The sequence below is a fragment of the Lygodium microphyllum genome, chromosome 14 (assembly GCF_053477565.2).
Source record: "Lygodium microphyllum isolate KBCC chromosome 14, Lygodium_microphyllum_v1.1.10, whole genome shotgun sequence".
Lineage (NCBI taxonomy): Eukaryota > Viridiplantae > Streptophyta > Polypodiopsida > Schizaeales > Lygodiaceae > Lygodium > Lygodium microphyllum.
This window is the reverse complement of record NC_141148.1, coordinates 46,836,908-46,854,825: the sequence shown is the minus strand read 5'-3', so window position 1 is coordinate 46,854,825 and position 17,918 is coordinate 46,836,908. Positions and strand designations below refer to the sequence as shown.

General features: G+C 39.6%; 1 protein-coding gene across 1 annotated transcript; it reads left to right on the top strand.

The window, feature by feature from the left end:
• Positions 1-783: 783 nt before the first annotated feature.
• Positions 784-4,484, top strand: LOC148025571 (cholesterol 22-monohydroxylase CYP90B52-like). The gene is made up of 9 exons (XM_087691991.1): positions 784-980; positions 1,563-1,887; positions 2,374-2,526; positions 2,606-2,848; positions 3,124-3,222; positions 3,327-3,405; positions 3,679-3,807; positions 3,895-4,012; positions 4,391-4,484. The coding sequence occupies exons 1-9, from the start codon at positions 784-786 to the stop codon at positions 4,482-4,484; spliced, it is 1,437 nt and encodes a 478-aa protein (XP_087548117.1).
• The last annotated feature ends 13,434 nt before the right edge of the window (positions 4,485-17,918 follow it).

Below are 17,918 nucleotides of genomic sequence, written 5' to 3'. Positions count from 1 at the left end.
GCATGAGCGAGATGGACGTGTTCCATGCCTTGATATTAGTCCTTATTAGTGGAGTTCGGCGTGATATTAGTCCTTATTAGTGGAGTCGAGTTTGGTCCAGTCGAGTCCCTCAGATGTAAGTCCTTTCTCCTGGTTGAGGCGCTGGAATAGACAGCTCCAAGTTGTCCAGTTGAGTCTTTAATTGAGTCTTCAGTCGAGTTTAAAAAAAAGTTCATCTTTTTTCCCCTAAGGGGGGAGGTGTGGTGTGTGTGCCCTGACCACCTAGTGTGGGAGGACACTCAAGGGTTCTTGGCATGTAATCATCATCTATGAATTTAAGGAGGTGCACTCTCATGCTAGAGGCAGACTCGGTTTGGTCCCATTCTGTGAGCACACTACAATATGAATAAAACTACCATTAAATGTATCGATCTTTGATAAATTTAGAAAATGATCATTAGGGTTCTCTGGAGATATAGTTTAAGCTTGATTGTGTCAACCTTAGTCTCCCACTCCCTACATCCCAATCACTGCTGAATCCCTATGTATAGTATTTTCATGTATTCAACATTGTATAAGTCTAAGTTGCCAAAGCTTTCAAAGGTCAAATTATATTCTTTATATCAACTTTTACAAACGCTCCGACCATTTGAAACATGCCTTCGAACAGAATACTAATGCGGAGCACCGAGAGAATCTAGGCATAAAGCATGAAGGGCATGGTAATCTCACGTTGGAATCAGAAAAATTCGAGCGCACGGTTTACTGCGTCCATTTACTGGTGCTTAGAGCGAGAGAGAGAAAATGTTCTTTCTGCTTTTCATCTCCGTCATCGTCACCACTGTGTTAGCCTTATTAATTCGTGAGCGTTTCAACTATTATGATCGTCGCCAGCTGCCTCCTGGCCCAATGGGCCTGCCTTTCATCGGCAAGACGTTTGCATTTTGCCATCCTCATAGCGCATGCTCAGCAGGACCCTTCATGGATTACCACTGTTCCAGGTAAGAACTAGAACTGCGTTTATCCACTACACTCAAATACACTTCCTTTCCTGAACCATCTCTGCTGATTGCACTATGAATAATGACATAACTTTCAAACGCCGATCGGCTTCCATATCATGTCCGTGAGACTCCATCAGAAGTAATCTTTCTATGTATTGATCGGAATTCTACTTATAGACAGTAATGGAATCAGCTTCCATTGGAACGAGATGAGATGCCTTCATACGTAGTCTATGATGTGCTGATTGATGTTGTACTCCTAGAGAGCACTGTTGTAGCTAGCAAATGCTTCGTATTTCAAAGGACTTCCACCAGAAGTAGGATCCAAGATTGAATGCGTTCTTGCTTGAGGAAATCATCACTTCGACAGATACAGGCTTGCATTATGACATGTTTCCTTATTTAGAAATTTTGGCGTTGAGATTATGACATCTGATATTAACCTACTGCATTACATGTACAGTCAGCTTGTTATACATTAGATTCCAACTTCACCTAATGAACTAGCTCGCATTCACCTATTAGGCCTCCACTATGCTTAATATTACACTTATTCTTATGATGCTGCATCTGTTGCAGATATGGACCTGTGTTCAAGAGCCACTTATTTGGGCGCCCCACTATAGTGTCATGTGACCCTGCTCTCAACAAGTACATTTGGCAGAAGGAAGGCACACACTTTGTTATCAGCTATCCAAGCTCTGTATGCACCATTTTGGGCAAGTGGTCCATGCTCACGCTTGTTGGCGACCTGCACAACCGAATGCGATCTATGGCATTTAACTTCATGAAGGCAGAAAAGCTCAAAGATGTCTTTCTACACCACATACAAGAGCAGGTGGTTTCAACGCTCTCAACATGGCCATCAGAGGGCACTATACCTGCCCATCAGCACTCAAAACAGGTATTATCGTAAAAGCCTTCGATCATCTTTCCTGTGTCTCATTTCTACATTTCACAGTGATGCATATGATGGCCAGCATCTCATTAGTAATGATCAACATGGTATTTATCATTTAACGATGAATATAATAATGATGTACCATTGTTGTTTATCATCTCATTATTGTTAAATACGATGTCCAGCATCTCATTTGTGCATTATAGCTTGCAACTCAATCAATCTGTCTGCAGAAGGTCTTTATATATGTTCCTCAATATAACTGGCATATTTGGTGGAAGTTAACGTTACCTACTTTGTATGTTGCACACTGTAAAATGCACACTGGAACATTGTCTAATGCTGGATAAAACACATGTATTTGTTAATAAATAGCTAGTGCTTATTGTCATTGCCTGCTGTTATTAGTAATTATACGCAGCTAGCTGTTTGAATTCAGAGAGCTTCATCTGATTCTGTGGTTATCTAATGGTCATTCATGCGAAATAGTTCACCTTCAAGTTGATGGTCAGAGAAATGCTGAGCTTGACCTCTGCAGACCCGGACACAGCTTTCTTCATCAAGGAGTATGATAATTTCATGAAAGGATTTACTGGGCTTCCTATCAATCTTCCAGGCACATCATTCAACACGGCATTGAGGGTATGCATTAAGTATTTGAGAATATTCCTTGGGGGTGTTCCACTCCTTTACAAATGTCCAAGTGTATTTGGTGTAGCAGTCCAAGAAAAGGATCATGGACAAGCTCAAAGAGACCATGGAGATGAGAAGATCAAACAGTTCAAATAACATAAAGTATACAGACTTCCTGCAGTTTTTAATAGAGGATGGCTCCCTAGGAGATGAGCAGGTGCTGGACCTAGTGATGAATATGGTGTTTGCTGGGCATGAAACGTCATCAGTTGCACTGAGTCTAGCGGTCTATTTTCTAGCTCTTTCTCCACATGTACAACAGGAATTGAGAGTAAGTTCTTCTATCTTAAAGCTGCACAGAAGATGTTCATGATACTATTTTCCTTATAGAAGGACCACACAAGTTTAAGATTATTTATCAATCTTTCTTCATGGAGATGCAGTATACATATTGCACCTGAACAGCTTTCTACTAGATGCCCTTTGAACTCTGCATTTGCCCCTGTAATGATAGACAAATAATTCTGGTCACATAGATGAGAATCTCTGGCATTTTTGTTTTAATTGATAGACCATTGCACTGAAGTACCATTGTTGTCTGGCCAGGAAGAACATCAGAACCTAACGGCAAGCAGGAGCATTTGCCAGCACGATGATGGGAGTGTAACCTGGGAAGAATACAAGAAAATGGAGTATACTCAATGTGTCAGTATAGTTTCTATTGACAATTGTTATCTTACACATACATCAGCTCAATACAAACGAGTGGTTTATAAGACTCGCTGCAAAAACATGGAACATGATCTCAGGTTATAAAAGAGACCCTAAGATTAGGGAACGTTGTAAGGTTCGTCCGTAGGAAGGCGATTCAGGATGTGTCTTTCGGAGGTAAGAAACTGGATCTATTAAGCAACCTTGAGTTCAGAAGTGGGAAGTCTAATTCTCCCGTAATCTACAATTAGTAGTATGATGAATGATACTATGGTTTCTTTAAAGGGTATGCTTTGATTCGTATTAGCCTGTCGTATTAGTTGTTGATTCAAGCCGTGCTTCTTAATGGGATATCGTATTACTGTTGTATATCATATGTACTGCTATTGGCAAAGCAGAATTGCGACAGTAACTACAGCTTCGCTGGGTGGTCTTGTGTATTCGTTTCAGGTTACACTATCCCAAAAGGATGGAAGGTCTTACCAATTTTCACTGTTCCTCACTTGGACCCGACCAGCTATGAAGATCCACTAACCTTCAATCCCAGAAGGTGGAAGGTACCCAATGTGGAAACGAAGAGTCCTTACCGCACAGTATGGTAGCCTGACAAAATTACAGCATACTGAGCTAATGCAGATATTGCTAATTTTTCCTGACCATGAACAGAAAGGAACATTAAACCTTACTTCATGCCCTTCGGGGGAGGACCCAGAATGTGCGCAGGAATCGAGCTTGCGAAACTAGAGATAGCCTTGTTTCTGCATTATGCGGTTCTGCATTTCGAGTAAGACTTTCAGATTCATTATACCAAGGGTATATACATCTAATGTATTGCTATAGTAATTGTGCTAGGTTATGATTTCGCACATCTGCCTAAGTATTTATGCTGCATAGGGGGCTTCAGTATTTTTAAGAGCCTACTCCTGCCAGGTCACAATGCAGGCTGATAGCTCACGCCACTCGTATGTGTACATGTGTTATTCTATATGTATGTATCTAGTTAGAAAATTGGAAACACTTCTACTAACGGTTCTACCACCACAAAGGCTAAGATGCTTGCGTACGTTCTTTTACATACACACGTGTTAATTCTACATGTATGTATCTACTATGAAAATTGCAAACACTTCTTTTAACCATTCTTGTTTATGTTCTTTTCTAGGTGGGCATTAGCAGAGCCATACCCATTACCAACCTCCTTCATATTTGTTGACTTTCCAAATGGTTTGCCGATCAAGGTAAAAAATTTACAATGATCTAGTTTAGACATGTCTTTATGTCTACATTCACTCCAATGTATTCTTCGAACTCCAAATATGCATTTCTTGTAATGAGAAGCATTTTCCTCCATGAGGTGGTCATGGTGTAGTGGGTTGGGTGTGGGGTTGAGTTTAAGGGGTGTGTAATTTCAAATCCTGTGCCTCACATCCCCCAAGGCATATTCAAATTCTCTATTTGCTTCAAAGAAAAATGAATACAATTGTAAGATGTTCAAATGTTAACTTATTCTTCCCCTACAACAACAAGTTTAAGTTTTGTTTAAAATGTCTTGTTGAGTGTAGGTTAACTCAAAGTGGTTGGAACAAAAGCTATCCAAGAATCCCACAAGTTGTAGCATATATAGTGGGATTTTATGCTCATTTCTCCCTTTTGTTTTTTAGTCACTTTAAGCTTAGGAATGTAACAAGTATACATTTGTGTTGGTTATTGTTATAATATCTAATTTGGCAACATGTAAAAAGAGTTCAAGGTTTATTATGCTAGGACGTGTTGACAAAGCAAAATAGAAACTCAATATAGTCTCCACATTTAGAGGACACATGTATAGCATATTTATAGGTGAGTCAATGGTCTCCAACTATGTTTGGAAACTCCTGACCTATGACAAGGGAAAAAACTAACAAACCTAAATACATCTAAAAGTATGTGAAAGTTCATAAATGCTAATTGTGTCATAAGACCATCATTTACAATAATGATCTCAAGTAGAATGGTCTTATTGCAACAAATAAGTACTTCATTCATAAAGACTTCCAATGATGATATATGCATCCATCCTAGGAAACAAATCATGGGTAGTAGAAAAGCACATAAATAGAGATAGAAAATTCCACTTGCTTATTTTGATTGAAAATCCACCAATGCTTATAGAAGAATATGAACTTTCTCCATGCTCAAAACTCATCTGAGGCATCTCTCCCTCCCTTCTTTGCCTTTTCCTCTCTATCTCTCTCCTTCTAGCCCTCCCTCTCTCTCTTTCTCTATCTCTCTCTCTCTCAAGCTCTCTCTTTCTCTCTCCCTACCCCTATCTCTCTCTCTCTTCCTATAACTCCTCTCCCTCTCTCTCTATTAATCTCTTTCTTGCTCTTCTCTTCCTCTAGCTTTTTCTCTTCCCTCTATTTCCTCTTTCTCAATTGATTTCTCTCTCAAACCATCTTTCCCCTTCCATCTCCTATCCCTCTTCCTCGCTTTCTCTCTTCCCTCTATTTCCTCTTTCTCTATTGATTTCTCTCTCTAGCCCTCTTTCCCACTTGCTCTACTTTGCCACTTTCTCTCTTGATTTTTTACACACACACACACACACACACACTCTCTCTCTCTCTCTCTCTCTCTCTCCTTATATATATGTATGTATGTATGAACCACAGACAACCAAACTTATTACAAATTAAGACAAAAAGGCATATGGAGTTATGAAGCTTACCTTTCCCTAGAGAAATGTGTGACAAAATGAGTAGATTAGAAGTTTTGTTCTAGTTTGTTTAAGCAACATCACAATATTTGTCAATAGCTTTATTGGTATGTTTGATACGGTCATTGATATATGTGCTAATGTGTCAATGATGTGTAACTACTTGTGTACATACCAATGTACAAAGAAATTAAACAACTATAGTGAAGATAGGGTTTTGAAGCTTATGATAGTATGCATCAAAGAGCTCTTGCATTCATCAAATACCACAAATGTACAAAGAAATTAAACAACTATAGTGAAGACAGAGTTTTGAAGCTTATATTAGCATGTATCAAAGAGCTCTTACATTCATCAAATACCACAAATGTACAAAGAAATTAAGCAACTATAGTGAAGACACGGTTTTGAAGCTTATGATAGCATGTATCAAAGAGCTCTTGCATTCATCAAATACCACAAAACATAACGAGAAAGAAAAAGGAAAAACATCAAGAAGAAGGAGCTATGGAGCTTGCCTTTCCCTAAACAAATGTGTGACAATGAGTAGAGTAGAAGATTTGTTCTAGTTTGTTTTACTACCGTCACAATTTGTTAGTAGATTTATTTATATTGCATTGGTATCTTTGATGATAGCATTCATGTGGTTGCTAATATTCCTGCCAAGTGTCAATGATGAGTAATTACTAGTGTATATACCAATGTGCATACTTGCAATTTTTGGTGTATATTCTGACATCATCAAAGTTTTTTGTTTGTACCTTGGAACTTTTCATTAGTATTCCCTTCATGTGTTGCAATGCTAGAGGTTAGATGGGGCTATAATGGAGATTGAATCCTATGCACAACATTTAAAAAATATAAAATTGATTGTAAGGCTATCTTCAAAGCATTTTTCAATTGACATTCAAAAATTTTGTGAAGTTTTAAAAAGCTCCCTCCTTAGCTCTCAAAAGAGAGTTCATGATCAAGTTAGTCTTGTGCTCCCTATAGAGTCTCTCTGTTAATCGATATTTTGATTCCAACATTGCTAGTATTCATTAGCTTAATAAATGGAATCCACATATTTAAAAAATACCACGCATAATAAGATACATTGACATAATTAAATATATACAACATAAGTGATTAAAAGTGGCTTGTATTACTAGAAGTACATAGAACATCTATACATGTTGTTGAAGCCACGTATTATGGCTTGTAGTAGCATACTATTATATACATCAAAATTCATATGTCCTCTAAAGAGTTATCACCACCACCCCCATTTTCTTCATTATTGTCTTCATCACTCCCCTAATTCGCTTTCCATCACTCTCCTTATTGTTGTGCTCTTCGCTCTCCGAATCACCCCCTAGTCCTCTCTCTCTCTCTCTCTCTCTCTCTCTCTCTCTCTCTCTCTCTCAATCCCTCATTGCATTGTTACACTTATAGATGTGGAAAATTAAAGCTTACAAATAAATTCAATGCATTTGATAAAAGAAATGGCTTAACAATTCTTCATGTTGTGATGTCATGCCCTTCTACTTTGTGATGACACCCTACTATCATATGTGCATCCATTTAGCAAGCTTGTTATGCGAGCACTTTTAGTTTGTCTTGCAACTAGTGGATAGTCAATAAAAAATGCTCAGCAATGAAACGAGAATACCTTGAGTATTATATATAATCAATGTCAAATAGTCACATATAAAAAACTTAAAAATTTTCTAGATACAACATGTGTCTCCCATATATCGATGCCTTTGAGCCAAAATTCAGTGAATCAAATTGCTATATTTGGATTCATCATGTCTCAATGCATTTTGATTTAGGTTTTCAAAGACTGAAAAACAACCCCTATAGTTTGTGCCCACTATGGCATATGATTCGCTCATGACCTCCTTGCCTACAAGAGTTTGGAGAAACTAGCCTTGAGATCTAGTTGGTAGTACACGTCTAGTTGGGAACTTGCCCCTCTTTCTCTCTACATATTTTTGTGGAGGGCAGGTCGATCATCATGACAACCACCTTTACCTCAGTATTTCCACCCATGGCTACTCCTACTACCACTCTCACAAAATGGCTCATATCATGGATGGGATGGATCATTTGTACCTTGAAAAGGAAAAGCTGCTACTATAGGCATAACTACAGACTATGTATTCATTTGTGATTGAGAAGGCCAAGGGATGGTCATGTACTCATACAACTTGGATGGGATAGGGGAATGTCAAAAATTCTATACCTTGACCATGATTCTCTCTCTTATTCTCATGGTTGAGATATTGAGATGATAATCGCTATTGAAAGGTGAGAAGAATCGAAGCTTGCACTTGGAGAGCTATGGTGGGAGAGTAAGAATAAGAAAGAGAGAGACACAGAATGGAAACTCTAACAGTCACAAGGTGTGACCGGGCCTTCCTATTATTTAAATTGTCACTAAAAGAATAAAGAATAAAGTAATGGTGAGAAGCGCCCATCACCTGTAGTGTGTAGTGGGGTATTGTCATTATAGTAATACATGGATGGCTAGGCAGAGGCGCCTTTAGCCCCAACAACCTCCCACTTAAAGGTGAATCTGCCCTAGAGAGGAGTAAAGAAGAAAAAAGAAAAGATAGTACAATGTACACATGTATAACACGATGAGGAAAAACATCATCTCATCCAATGTCCATCAATATTCTAAGGAAGGCAAAGCACTCGGTAGTGAGGCTTTTCATGAGCAGATCTGCAACATTTTCATCAGTGGAGATCTTGAGAAGATCAATAGACTTGTCCTCCATGACCACACATATAAAGTGTCATGAATCGCGTGGTGGGGGGACTTACTCAAGATGCTGCGCCGAACACACACAGAATGCACAAGGAGAAGCTCACTCAAGAGACACGAAGAGAGATGGAAGCCAAAACATTTTCTTGTTGGTTTCTTCTTCTTCTTCTACACACTTTATAATGTACGCAAAGTATAGATAAGATATAACATAAAGAAAAGTGGTCTACTAAGTCAAACAATGCATAACCGACTACACTAGTCGACTGACACTATAACTATGCCAGTTGTAAATAGATGTAACAACCTGAATATAATAAGTAATGAGTCAGTGGCCATGTGAGAGTCATAATGACCATCGACGTGCTAAGTGTAGACGTGTGGACCCATCTAACCAAGCGGTACATCATTAATGTCCTCATGTGTTGAGCTTGTCATCTCAACACTCCCCCTCAAGCTCAACTGCATCTCTGCAACTCCAAGTAAGCTTCGAAACTTTTGAAGATTCTCTATACCCAATGCCTTCGTGAAGATGTTAGCTATCTGATCCTGTGTGCTGACAAACACCAAGTCAATCTCACCTGCTAGTACCTTCTCTCTCACAAAGTGGTAGTGTACCTCAATATGTTTTGTCCTGGCATGGAACACAGGGTTCCTAGCCAACTGTATAATGCTCATGTTTTCACAATAAATGACATCTAGACCTTCCACCTGCACATCTAAATCAGCCAATAATTTTTTTAGCCATACTACCTCACATGCTACAGCAACAGCACCTCTATACTCAGCCTCTGTACTCGACAAAGCAACTGTAGATTGCTTTTTGCTGCTCCAAGTAATTGCTGCACTATTGGGAGAAAACATGTATCTGTTGGTAGATCTTCTATCAGACATACTACCAGCCCAACCTGCATCTGTGTATCCAAACACCTGTATATCTGTACCTGCCTCATAGAAAAGTCCATAATGTAATGTGGACTTCACATATCTCAATATGTGTTTGACTGCATCTAAATGTGGCTTTCTAGGTACTTGCATAAATTGAATCACAAGACCAACAGCGTAGCTCAAGTCTGGCCTTGTAATGGTCATGTAGATCAAACTCCCCACTATCCTCCTATACATAGTAGGGTCTTCTATCTCATCCCCAACATCAGCACTCAATTTTACATTCTGCTCCAACGAGACTAAAAGTGGTTTGCATGTTGTCATACCATACTTTGACAAAATATCCAAGCCATACTGTCTTTGGGACAGTCATATACCATCATCACATTTGATCACCTCAATGCCAAGGAAGTACCTTAGCTCACCTAGATCCTTTATCTCAAACTTCTTCTTCAAAAAATCCTTGACTTTAGCAATCCTACTATCACTATCACCAGTAATAATCAAGTCATGCACATAGATGACTATGATGACCAAACCTGCATCTCCCTTTCTCACATAAAGTGAGTGATCAGCATCAGAAACATAAAATCCAATATTGACAAGATACTCTTTGATCTTGTCAAACCATGCTCTAGGTGCTTTCTTGAGCCCATAGAGCGCCTTCTTCAACCTGCACACATACGTGGGATGCTCTAAATCTTCATAACCTGCTGGCTAATCCATATACACTTCTTCCTGCAAATCACCATGCAAGAAGGCATTCTTCACATCCATTTGCTGTAACCTCCAACCTTTGGCTGCTGCCAAAGCAATCACACATCTGACAGTTGCCATCCTAGCAACTGGACTAAAGGTTTCTTCATTTTCTATGCCATATAACTGGGCATAGCCTTTTGCCACCAGCCTAGCTTTGTACCTACTAATAGAACCATCTGCATTGTGCTTAATCTTATAAACCCACTTACATCCAATAGCTTTCTTGCCCTTCGGCAATGATACTAGATCCCAAGTCTTATTGGCCTCTAATGCAGCCATCTCCTCATCCATTGCTGCATCCCAATGAGCATGACAAACATCCTCCTCAAAATATGTGGGCTCAACATCCTCAATCACTTTCACCATATAAATATAATGGTGAGCTACATAACCTTCAAAACCAAATCTGTTAACAGGGTATCTCACCCTGCTAGATCTGCATACCACCGGATCACTCAATGGAGTCTTTGCATTAACGCATGCTCTCTGCACACCTGGAGTCCTCACTGAAGGAATGCCAAGCTCATCATCCAAGATCTTTGAGCCACTGGAGTCTCCATTAAGAACTGCATCAATGCCATCTAACACTTTATTCTTTCCTTTTTCTTTACTTGTAGTACTACTAGATGCACCTGAAGATGTAGAGATACTCCTTAGTCTCCCAGACCAAGGACTGCCAGATGATGTCTCTGGTCCACTAAGAGTTTGTGATTCTTGCTTTTCAGCCTGCACATGAGTGTCATGATCATCATCATCATCCAATGCATCACCACTAGATGCATATCAACTCCTCATTTCATCAAATATGACATCCCTGCTCACTCTAAACTTACATGTGACAGGGTTATAACAAGGATACCCTTTTTGCTCTAAAGAGTATCCAAGAGAGATACACTTTTCAGCCTTTGGATCCAGTTTCTTCCGCAACTCATCTGGTACATGAACATACGCAATACAGCGAAACACTTTCAAGTGTGAGACATCAAGCTTCTTACTTGTAAAACCTTCTTCAGGGGTCATACCATGAACTGCAGCTGTGGGAGTTCTGTTCATAATATAAACAACAGTATGAATAGCCTTAGACAAAAAATGCTTAGGCATATTCTTTTCAGCCATCAAGGCGCATGCAACTCCTGCAATATGCATGTTTTTCCTTTCTGCAACCCCATTCTGCTGTGGGATATACCTACATATGAACTGTCTCCTTATCCCATGAGACCTCAGAAAATCACTGAACTCATTCGAGAGGTACTCTCCCCCTCCATCTGACCTCAAGCACTTTACTTTCAAGCATGTTTCTCTTTCAAATGCAGCCTTGAAAGTTCTAAAGTGCTTAAACGCTTCACTCTTTTTCTTCATAAAATATACCCACAGCTTTCTAGAACAATCATCAATGAATGTGACAAAGTATGAATGTCCTCCAAGAGATACATTTTGTGTAGGTCCCCAAATATCTATATGCACAACATCTAAGATATTTCTGCTTACATCTTTGTCATGTGAAAAGGGTTGTCTTGCCTGCTTACCAAACTGACATGGTTTGTATACCTTATGAAATTTTGCAATTCTAAATGTAGGCAAACATGTAACCAACCCTTTGGACTGCATTTAATTTCAACCTTTGTATATTTCCATGTCCAATGCGTTTGTGCCAAATTTCAATATCTGCAACAATACCTCTTCCTTGAGCATACATAGCAATATTCATAGTAGGAATTCCAGCATCGAGAGTAAACATACGTCCAACTCTACTTTCCTTTGCAACCAACCTGCACTTGTCATTGAAGTCTTCTACAAGCAACCCTTTGAATTAAATCTGACTTGTAGCCCTTGCTCTACCATCTGACCAACTGACACCAAGTTCTTTGTAATAGATAGCACATGTAATACATCTGAAAGACTCTTTGTCTTACCATCATGCAAGGACAAGGAAACTTTTCCAATGTGTGAAATTGGGTGGCATAAATCATCACCCGTCTCCACATAACCTGTATTTTACAAATCCTACATCTCTCCAAACCATTCTGCATGGCTAATCATATGATTGAATGCACCTGAATCAACATACCAAACATCATCATGTGTTCCCTTTCCTATAACAGCATTCAGCATATGCTGCATAACAAACATACCTTCATTTTTATCTTCACTCTATCGTGAAGACAATCCATAGTTTCCTTACTGTAACTTACCATTGCGAATATTATCTTTCTTAGCATAACATTGGGCTGCAATATGACGTGTTTTGCCACAGTAGTGACACACAATACTAGAGTTGTTAGAACCTCTGTTCTGCCATCCACCTCTTCCTCTAAAGCTCTCTCTTCCTCTAAAGTTATCATGACCTCCTGAAACCTGCATATCGCCAAATTGCTGATTCAATCTATTTTGCTGGTTGTCACTACCATGTCCTATACCACAACCTCTTGAAGAGGACCTGCAACGTCCCCTTCCTGAACTGGAGTAGAAAGTTTGGACATATTCACCACTTTTTTCAGATGTCTCACTCTGCATGTTGATCTCTTCAGTGATCATAAGGGAGACCAACTCATTGAAATCTAGAAATGGCTTTCTAACATATATGAAAGTTACAAAAGACTTCCAAGCCTTTTCATTGTTAAGTCCTCCCAAGGTAGACGACACCAAATCATCATCATCAGGCATTGCATTAATTGCTATCAAGGCATCTGCAATGCTCCTTACCTTCATTGCATACTCATTGATAGACATCTTTCCTTTCTTAAATGTATTCAACTCTTGCTTGAGTTGAATCTTTCATGCCTTTGTATTTACGGAAAACATACTTTCAAGTATGGTCCAAGCTGCATATGAATTCTCTGCATTTCTAATATGTCCCAGCATATTATTATCAATTACTGCAAACAGGAAATACATGACCTTTTTGTCTTTTGCATTCCATTCCTTCCATGCCTTTGTCTCTTCTACAGTTGGAGGATCACTCACCTCCGGCTCCTTTTCTTCACCTAAAACACACTTGTAGAGGCCTTTTTCAATAAGGAAGTTCATGACACGGAACTTCCATGAAGGGTAGTTGTTCTTGTGGAGCTTCTCAATGATGGGATTTCCACTGTTCTCTGCCATTATCACAAAACTAATACCAAACAGTAAGCAAATCTTCTGCAACCCTCGACTTGTAGTGCACAGCAATACACTAGACAACCTTTTTCACTATCTGCTCAACAATACATGCAATCTGTAACTAGTTTGCAGATAAACCTTGTGTTTATTCGCTGGTAAACACCTTTGAACTTACAGATCTAAAATCTGTAACCTGTGCACCTGTATATGATAGACACAGCTGAAATTGCAGGATATCTTGAACTGCTGTCCACAACCTTGCGAGTCTAAAACAGGGCTTGAAATGACCTCGGATGACCAAAATAGCACTCTTTGCGCACTCTTCACGCACACCAAATCTCACTGCAATCTGAGATTTTTGCTCTGCCTTGTTTTCGGTGCCTCCACAAGCACTGTCCAAGAGAAGAAGTAGAGAATGGAAGAGCTTCTTACCCATTGCTTGCTTGCTCGAATCCTTGGCTCCTCTCCTTTGCTTTAGCCTTCAAAAAAAGCCTCAATCAGTGGTGCATCTCTAATACCATGTCACGAATCATGTGCTGGGGGGACTTGCTCAAGATGCTATGCCGAACACACACAGAATGCACAAGGAGAAGCTCACTCAAGAGAGAAGAAGAGAGATGGAGGGAAAAACGTTTTCTTGCTAGTTTCTTCTTCTTCTTCCACACACTTTACAATGTACACAAAGTATAGATAAGATACAACATAAAGGAAAGTGGCCTACTAAGTCAAACAATGCATAACTGACTACACTAGTCGACTGGCGCTATAACTATGCCAGTTGTAAATAGGTGTAACAACCTGAATATAATAAGTAATGAGTCAGTGGCCATGTGAGAGTCATAATGAACACTGATGTGCTAAGTGTAGACGTGTGGACCCATCTAACCAGGCGGTCCATCATTAATGTCCATATGTGTTGAGCTTGCCATCTCAACATAAAGTGTTTCATCTTCGCATGGAAGATCGAACTCTTTGCTAGCTGAATAGCACTCATAGAATCCGAATGCAACATAGGTATAACATCAATCCCAAGGTCATGAACCAAACAACCCAACCATAAGGCCTCCTTGCAAGCCTCAACGGCTCCAACATACTCGGCCTCAATGGTAGAGAGAGGCATACAAGAGACAATACAAGAGACAATATCTTCATCATAGGTGAATACACAGCTAGAAGTGGACTTCCTACTAGCTACATGTCTTGCATAATTAGAGTCAGTGTATCTCACAACTCTTGTATCCTGGCTGCCATAGCAAATACACATATTTGATGTGCCCTTTAGGTACCTCATGATACCCTTCATGGCATCCCAATGTTTCGTGCCAGGTGTAGCCACATAGCATGCCACAACACCAACTGCAAAGGCAGTATCTGGATGAGTGGCTATCACGGGATATATCAAGATGTCCACAGTTGGTACATAAGGGATCTTAGCCATATCATCCCTCTCCTCATCTGTTTGTGGACCAGTCTATGGACAATCGGCCTATGAAACCTTCACATAAGAAGACAATGGAAAACTAATAGCTTTCACATCTTGCATGTGAAAATACTCAAGGATTTTATGAATGTACTCCTTCTGTGAGAGGTTAAGTAGTCCTTGATGCGCCTGTTGCACTTAATGTGCATACCAAGAATGTGAGAGGTATGTCCCAAATCCTTCATCTCAAAGCTCTTCTTTAGCTAAGATTTAAGAGCATCCAGCTCATCATGAGCTTTCCCTACTACCAACATATCATCCACATAAAGTACCAAAATAAGCAATGAGTCATCACGTGCTTTCTTTGTGTAAAGACACAAATCCATAGAACTCCTATTGTAGTCGTGTGACTGCATAAATGCATCAAATTATGATGCCACTTTGTAGGTGCCTACTTCAAGCCATAAAGACTTTTCTTCAACTTGCACACTAGGTGCTCCCTACCAAGTTCTGCAAAGCCCTTCGACTGCTCAATCTATATCTCATCATATAAATCCCCATGCAAGAATGCAGTCTTGACATCCATCTAATATATGTCCAACTCAAGCTACGCAGCTAAGGACAAAACCAAGCGTAGAGTGGTCATCTTGACCATAGAAGAAAAAACTTCATCAAAGTCAACTCCATGCTTCTGTTTAAAAACCTTAGCAATAAGTCTTGCCTTATAGGCTGGCTTGGGGTTTCCAGGGGTACTTTTCAACTTGTACACCCATTTGTATGGCAAAGCTACTTGTTGTTAGGCAATGCAACCAAATCCCAAGTCATATTCTTATGCAGGGAGTCCATCTCAGATTGCATAGCCCTCTCCCAGGAGTCACTGTCACCCCTACGCATAGCCTCATCATAGGTGAGAGACTCTCCTGCATCTATAACCAAGATATAATGCATTGAGAGCTCAAATCTATCAGGTAACCATCTATATCTCGTAGACCCTCTCACTCTAGGTTCTACTGCATGTCCAAGATCATGTTTATCAGGTGGTCGTCTATCTCTAGTAGACCGTCTCACTGCAGGCTGCTCTATTGCATGCCCAACATCATGTCTAAGACCCTGGACATGTGTACCAACTATTGTCGCAGGCTGTCTAAGTGGCTGTGCAAGAGTAGGTGGCTCCTTTTAGAATATAACCCAGTGTATCTCTATCACCTTCTCAAGCTGCCTATGCATCTTGTCTTCATGGAAGACTACATCATACCTGTGGATCAATTTCCACGCTTGCATATCCCAGAGGTGGTAACCCATCTCTCCTGCAACTCCATAGCCAAGGAAAATGGATTTGACACTCTTATGATCTACTTTACTACATTTATCCTTGGGTACATGGCAAAATGCCTCAGATCCAAAGACACATAGTTATGCATAAGAGGAAGGTTTATCAGTCCATACCTCCTCTTCAACCTGGAAATCCAAACCACTGGAAGGTGATCTATTTATAATATGCACAATTGTAGTGACTCCCTCAGCCCAAAAGCTCTATGGTAGGCCTGCATGATTGAGCATACTATGTACATGCTCCTAGATGGTTTGATTCATCCGCTCAGCCAAACCATTTTAGGGTGGGGTGGTATAGGGGGCGGTCAACTGATGCTTAATATGACTCTTGTTACACATCTTCTCAAAGGCAAGTAACACATATTCTCTCCTATTGTTAGTCCTAAGGCATTATGGTTCTCAACCAATGCAAGCCATCTTTGAAACACATCCAAGACATCTGACTTAAGCTTAACGGGATAAGCCCATACTTTACGTGAAAAAACATCAATAAATGTCACAAAATACTTTGCACCACCCATAGAGTGAGAGGGCATTGATCCATAGACATCCGAATGTACCAATGCTAAGGGCTCACTCATGTATGTCTTACTAGACTTCTTATGCATATTCCTAGTCTGTCTGCCATAAAGACAATGCTCACATGAATCAAACATGCATAATCAAGGGATGGTAAGTACTATAAAAACCAAAAAGCATTTTCATTCCCTTCAAGGACATATGGCCCAAGCGGGCATGCTAAAAAGATACATGTGGGATGGAACCCACAGATAAACCATGATCAACAGAGGATCAATCAACTACAAGAGCATAGAGTCTACCAACCTTGGTACCTCTAGCAAGCACATGTTTGCCACATGTGATCTTCTAGGTAGAATCCCCAAAAGAGACATAAAACCCAACATCATTAAGCCACCCTATCAACATAAGAGTGCGTGTAAGCACAGATACATGGAGCCCCAAGAGGAACACCAAGGAAAAGGGGATTCTACTACAAGAAAATCCATCTTGTAATATCAACAAGCTTTTTTTTCATTCTTTTGATGACCAAAACAATGAAAACAGCAAATCTTCACGTAGCATCATAGTAGATATCTCCCACGAAATTAATAGAATTAACCATAATCTTCAACATCTTTAGAGAATTCATCAATAGAACAATGAACATATAAGAATACACCATTTTGGAATGGAAATCAATCACATACTATTCATCTTCAATGTCTTTATAGTTCTCTCTCTCAATCTCTCATATACAGTTACACTGTTGTTTTGATAGAATTGGCTATCTCTGGCTCTCTCTCTCTCTCTCTCTATCAATAGTACATCATCTCCTCACTACAATACTCTAATAATAACTCTCAATAATCCTTATTAGGTTGTGGATGCACCTCCCAAGAGGTATGTCTAGTGTGAAGAGTCACTAGAGACACTACAATGTCTCTTCACAACTCACTACTGTCAGTGTCACTCAGTCTTCTCTTGAGTTTTCAGCAGAGCTGCTTTTTCCATTTATTTTAGCTCTTTTGAACTTAGATTCATCCCTTTCAAAAGCTAGAAAACTTTTCCAAAGTCACATATACTTTCTACAGAACACTTACAGAAGGTCTACAAAACAATACAGTACAGTATCAAAACAAATATAGAACAGTTACAGAGTAGTTACAGAGTAGAGACAGAGGCTCTACAGAAGGTTTACAAAGGGTTACAGAAGGTCATCTGAACCTCATAACTCATACTCTAGCCAT

Excerpts from the sequence above, each read along its gene's own strand:
- LOC148025571 (XM_087691991.1), top strand. The coding sequence starts at position 784 with ATGTTCTTTCTGCTTTTCATCTCCGTCATCGTCACCACTGTGTTAGCC. Across the intron at positions 981-1,562 it reads ATGGATTACCACTGTTCCAG|ATATGGACCTGTGTTCAAGA; the intron begins GTAAGAACTAGA and ends CATCTGTTGCAG. Across the intron at positions 2,527-2,605 it reads CATTCAACACGGCATTGAGG|TCCAAGAAAAGGATCATGGA; the intron begins GTATGCATTAAG and ends TTGGTGTAGCAG.